Source organism: Mizuhopecten yessoensis, unplaced genomic scaffold, assembly GCF_002113885.1.
Source record: "Mizuhopecten yessoensis strain PY_sf001 unplaced genomic scaffold, ASM211388v2 scaffold7269, whole genome shotgun sequence".
In the NCBI taxonomy this organism is placed as follows: domain Eukaryota; kingdom Metazoa; phylum Mollusca; class Bivalvia; order Pectinida; family Pectinidae; genus Mizuhopecten; species Mizuhopecten yessoensis.
The window spans coordinates 19,515-25,912 of record NW_018406963.1 but is presented as its reverse complement, the minus strand read 5'-3'; the positions used below and the strand labels follow the sequence as shown (position 1 = coordinate 25,912).

At 36.5% G+C, this 6,398-nt stretch overlaps 1 protein-coding gene across 1 annotated transcript in view; it reads right to left on the bottom strand.

The window, feature by feature from the left end:
• LOC110453304 (histone-lysine N-methyltransferase, H3 lysine-79 specific-like) overlaps window positions 1-5,197 on the bottom strand; it is a 12,926-nt gene extending 7,729 nt beyond the window's left edge. Inside the window, exon 1 of the mRNA XM_021502195.1 lies at window positions 5,060-5,197. Within this exon, the coding sequence (XP_021357870.1) occupies window positions 5,060-5,189 (130 nt within the window). The 5' untranslated portion in view covers window positions 5,190-5,197. The remainder of the gene's footprint in view (window positions 1-5,059) is intronic.
• Between the last annotated feature and the right edge of the window lie 1,201 nt (window positions 5,198-6,398).

The following is a 6,398-nucleotide window of genomic DNA, read 5'->3' as shown; positions in this document are numbered from 1 at the left end:
ATTGCCAAATCCTGTTACTACCAGATCAGGAACATCGGCTGTATTCGGCAGTTTCTAACTGCAGATGCATGCAAGATTTTGGTGCATTCACTTGTTACCTCTCGGTTGGATTATGGTAACGCCCTGCTCTGTGGTATATCTGACAAACTAACTAGTCGTCTGCAGAGGGTTCAGAACACTGCAGCACGGCTAGTTACTCGTACTCGAAAGAGAGAGCACATCACACCTGCGCTTTATTCGTTGCACTGGTTACCTGTACGATACAGGTCGCAGTACAAAATTCTGGTATACACATACAAGGCACTGAATGGAACAGCTCCTCAGTACCTACAGGAACTTGTTACCCTGTATCAGCCGTCAAGATCACTGCGGTTGGAGTCAGAATCTTTGTTGTGTGTCCCAAAATCTCGTACTGTGACCTACGGAAACAGATGCTTTGGGAGGGTTTCGGCTACGTTGTGGAATAGCTTACCATCTGCTATTAGGTAGCCAAATACCCTGGCCAAGTTCAAGAGGGACATAAAAACTTACCTCTTCACGTCTGCATTTAAGAATCTTTGCAAAGACGTCATGTAAATACCACCCTTTTATTTGTTCAATTATGTGCACATTGCTTGTTAAATGTATGAAAGTAATTGCAAGTCTTTGTTGTTTGTTTCCACAATTATAACCATTACTGTTATCCATATGTTGTAAAGCGCCTAAGAGAAATTTTACAAATTATATAGGGCGCTATATAAATGCTGTATATTATTATTTATTATTATAATTTCATTGCTGGCAAATTTGGAATTAATTCAGAATCGGTGTCTGTCCGAAACACCAAACATCTTTAGGGATATTTTTGGTTATAAATTTATTATATGCTTTCTGCTTTTTTAGTAATAATTCCGACAACAATTCTTTTTTCTTGTCCGCCAGTTTTTTCTTTGGCCTCTTCGCCACAGCTGCAGGCGGTTCTAAATCATCGTCCGAGGACAGCGACATCGCCAACGTTGCTCTCTTCCATGTCATTTGTCCGGACGGGCTAGCCTTAGAAACAGGTTCCGTTCCCTGTGACGAAGACGCTTGTGGAGCCGAGTTCGCTGATCATGTGACTTCGCAGAAAACACTTGAAACTAAATGTAATCATGTGCGCACACCGGGTCCGAGTAGAACATGCGATACGACAGATGAAAATAGGTACATACCCCCTGGCGTCATCCTCGTTGGTGCCGCTTTGGCTGTTTGCCGAGTCAGATTGTTTGGATACATTTAGTCGAACAAAATAATACAACTGAGAGAAGGAAAAGTTGCTTGTATGTTTAGCCATTTCATTCAAATGATGTGTTTCGAGACATCCCCCTAAGTTCGAAGTCGGTGTTGGTGGTCCGTGTCAGGCAAAATGGGAGATGTCTAATATCATTACTCTACAACTCAAGTGTCTTTGACGAAAAAATTAACTTTATTTATTATTTTTATACATGTTTTAAGTTGTCAAGTTAATTTACTTGGAGAAAAAAAATCATTTGACAGCATGCTTGTTATCCCAACAAGGAACAGACACAATATTGCTATCTAGCTCAAATTTAAAATTTTGGTGACCCTTTAATTTTTTCAACTTTTACTCTTGATTGACACATGTGACCAAAAAAGAAAGGCACCTCATCACTGTTGGCAACTGGTTAATATCAGCATCCTGGGCGTTTTTGTTATTGAGGAGAACTTGTTTAAGATTTAAACACATTTGACTCCTGTGACATTGATCATTCTGAAGGTCATTCCTTTGAACAAATATGGTAGCCCTTCATCCCAGCATGCTACTGGCTAGATATTAATATAACCCTGGAACTTTTGATTATTCACATGAAGTTACTTAAAAGATTTTTCAAACATTTGACCAGAATGACCTTCAAAGAGAGTCAAGGACTTTCATTTGCACAACATGGTAGCTTTTATCCCATCATGTTTGCTTAAATATCATAGCTCTGGGCAATTTAGTTGTTGAGAAGATGTTTTAAAACTTTAATACATTTGACCCCTATGGTCACAAAAGAGGTTTCACTGCCATTTATTTTAAAGTACTTGATTGCCCCTCATCCTAGCATGCTTCTGGCAAGATATCACCCTGGGCATTTTGAGAAGAAATTGTTTAATGAATTTAACACATTTGACCCAAGTGGCCTTGAAAGTTGATTAAGGAAATTGATTTGAAAAAAAGTTAGTTCTGTAGCCCTGAATGCCCTGGCGATATATCATCGTCGTAGGCCTTTTGGTTATTTAGAAGAAAATGCTTGTAAGATTTTTCTTAAGTCACCAGTGTTTCTGTTACCTAAATTTTACAACAGCCTGTTCCTTTTTTTGTCATTTTGGGAAAATACACAATTTTTTAGCTGGGGAAACACCCTGTATTCGGCAGTAAAACTGAGCTGTCACCAAGGGGGGTGGCAAGCATACACGTGCACGTGAATTGTATAATGACTATGAAAGTGTCTGTATTCTGGTGTAAGTTTTTGATCCTGTTGTTTTTAATTTTTTGGGGTTGGCTACCCAAACTATCTATTTTATCTTTCTCGTGGAGAGCACATTTTCCCGCCATTTTCCCACTTCAGAAAGAGGAGGTGTGATCACAGTCACATATATGCGTCAGTTTCTTGGTTTATTCAAAACACAGAGAATACTGTGAACAGGATATTATAATGAAATGAGGCAGAAAACGGGCAGAAATTTCCGGAATCGCAAAATAAGACAAAATCATACAGTAATTTAAATAGCCAAAATTATAAGGCATATTTTATATTTCAAAACTGTAAGGATTAGGCCAAAAGAGGAAGGGTTGACACCTCTGCATGGTACTGCCACTACACAAAAAGTTTCAAAGAAATCATTTGAAAATGAGCAAAAACATAGCTGGAAAAAGATTTGTCAGGTAAAGGGAATATAACTGTTCTAAAAGGTCCGAAGTGCAAAATTATATAACATCTATTGGACATGAGGCCCAATGGGCCTGCATCGCTCACCTGGTTTTTATGTCACACTTGTAACCATAAAAGTGATCTAAAACAAAGCTACAGGTAAACAATCAGTGTTTATGACCATAAATCATTCAAAAGAACCTGTTTAAAGATTTTAAAACATTTTACCCTTGTGACCTTGAAAGTACAACAAGGTCATTACGTTGAAATAACTTTATATACCTTCATCTCAGCATGTTACTTGCAAAATATCACCACCCAAGACCTTTTGGTTATTAAGATTAGGTCATTTAAATTTTTATACATATTTGACTAAATGTGACCATGAAAGTGGGTCAAGGTCATTCAAATGAAAAAGCTTGATAGTCTTTCATCCAAGCATGCTACTTACCAAATATCAACATTCTGGGCCTTATGATCATTCAGAAGAATTTATTTAAAGATTTTACACAAATTTGACCCCTGTGACTTTGAATATAAGTCAAGGTCATTCACTTAAACAAAGTTGGTAGCCCTTTATCCTAGCATGCAACTGGCCAGATATCACATTCTAGACCTTAAGGTTATTCATCAGAAGTTATATAAAGTTTTAAACATATTTGACCCCTTTGACCTTAGATATATGTCAAGGTCATTCATTTGAATAAACTTGGTAGCCTTTTATCCAAGCATGCTAATGACCAAATATCATCACCCTGGACGTTTTGGTTATTCAGAAGAAGTCGTTTAAAGATGTTGAACATATTTGATTCCTGTGACCTAGAATAAACGTCAAGGACATTCGTTTGAACAAAGTTGGTAGCCCTTCATCCACGCATGCCGCTGGCCAAATATCATCACCCTAGGCATTTTGGTTATTCAGAAGAAGATGTTTTAAGTTTTTAACACATTTGACCACTGTGACCTTGAATATGGGTGAAGATTAGAACACTCCTCATAAGTTTCTTATCTGAGCATATTAATGGCCAAATATCATCTGCATGGGCCTTTTGATTATTCATCAGAAATTGTTTAAATATTTTTAACATATTTGACTAAATGTGACCTGGAGTATATGTCAAGGTCATACATTTGAACAAACTTTGTAGCCCTTCATTCCAACATATCACCGGCCAAATATCAACATCATATCATGGGCCTATTTAAGTTATTCAGAAGAAGTCGTTGAAATCTTTTAAACATATTTGACCCCTTTGATCTTGAATATAAAAACAGATCATTCATTTGAACAAACTTGGTAGCCCTTCATCCCAGCATGTTACTGGCCAAATATCATCAGTCTGGGCCTTTTGGGTATTCTGGAGAAGTTTGAAATTTGTTTTTAGACAATTAACCCCTGTGACCTTGAATATTAGTTGTGGTCATTCATTTGAACAAACTTGGTAGCACTTCATCCCAGCATGTTATTAGCAAAATATCATCATTCTCGGCCTTCTGGTTATGAAGAAGATGTTGTTAAAAATGTTCAGTAAATTTGACTCCTGTGACCTAGAATATGAGTGAAGGTCAATCATATGAACAAACTTGGTAGCACTTTATCCTAGCTTGCTACTGGCCAACTATTATCATCCAAAGCCTATTGGTTGAGAAGAGGTTATTTAAATAAAAAAGTTTATGATGGACGGACTGATGACGGACATTGCACCACAGCATAAGGTTTAACTTGGCCCTTCTGGCCAGGTGAGCTTAATAGGCTAGGAAAGATATTGCATTTTTTAGGTTAACGTCAAACAAATTGCAATATTTTTTTCCCCACTACAATGCATTTCAGTGAGGTCCCCTAAATGGCTACTGAAAAGTCCGAAAAAATCCAAGTAGTGGAAGTGTGCCTAATTTGCATAAATCCAATATGGCCGCTATTTCAAGAATTTTTTCATTTTTATAAAATGGAATATGGTATTTTGTTTTCAGGCACAACCTATGTACTGACCTAATGTAATCACTCTGGACCTAATTAATCTTCAGAAGAAGTCATTTAAGAATCTTATTACAAAGTCAAAATGTAGTCCTATCATTTTGCTCCAAAAATGAACCAGTCTTTATTTATACACAATTAAATACCCTAGGCCTATATATATAATGGATATAATATATATGATACTTACATGTACATTCAATCTTCCGTACACAGCTAGAAACATGTGGATTTAAAGGTTCGATGGAATCCTCATCATGTTTAAACGAATCTAAACACAATGATGGGGCATCAGATAGTAGGTCATCAAAACTCTCCATTTTACTGCAATTAAGATAAATTTCAAAAGTAAATTCATGGAATTATTAAGTATCCTGCAAGTACCATTAAACTTGTATATTTAATTGGCAGTTGAGTGTCAATACTTTACCATAATTAAAGCATAACATACATATTCTCCAATGACTTTGAGGTGAAGTATGTACATGCTGGCAGATGTGTTTTAGAGGTACAATATATCATACACAGTATATATATACACAAGACTGTTAAATTTCTACTGTCAAGCACATCGTTATGCTCTATCAGACTATTCAAGTTAACAAACTCAAGTTTCGGCCCACATGAAAACAACATGTCTTGCAATAGTCTCATTTATTATGTGACTGTTGCTAATTCCAAACCGTAATTGGAAGTCAGTGACATCATGTGATGAGTCTGAAAATCTGTTACAGACCTCACTTTATGAATATAGTGTTACAGTTTCGACCTATAAATAAAAAAGTGTTAAAGGCCGCTACTAAAAACAGACCTAGGTAATTTCCCAGCTATAGATTAATAGCCTTTCAAATCATCTGTTACAGGCGTATGAATAGAAAAGTGTTACAGACCTCGACCTATGAAATGAAAAGTGTTACAGACCGCTACTAAACGCCAACAGAACTACACCGTCCTCCGTCAGTGAGACGAAACCCGTCATGGTGGAGTCATGTAGGCGATAAACCCATAAACCAACCAACCAACCAACCAAAGACCGCTACTAGAAATAGGCTTAGGTAATTTCCCAGCCAGTCTGAAAACCTGTTAATAATCACACTATTGAATTCAACTACAAATGAATATCTCATCAAATTATGAACTATGTGATGCTATTGATGATGTCAATTGTGCAAATAATATTTACTTGAAATTAAATATCACATGAATTGAATCTGAAATTGTGTATTTTATTTTGTAATTGAAGTCCTTCACTCTGTCATTCAAAAATGTTCCATGCCATCCATGTGTATATGACATGAAAATTGATTACTCTCATTGTAAAATGTCATATAATAAAACAATTGTGGACTTCAGTTTTGGTCTATCCTTTTGGCCTCAGTGAAAATTGTTCAGACAAGGTTCGTCCAGACCTCACCTGAAGTCCATAATTGTATAGTATAGGATAAAATAGAATGTTAAGGACTTCCCATGCTTTGGAATACACGTTCTTCTTGTCATTTTTTCATGCTGTCATTTCCGTATACGTATAA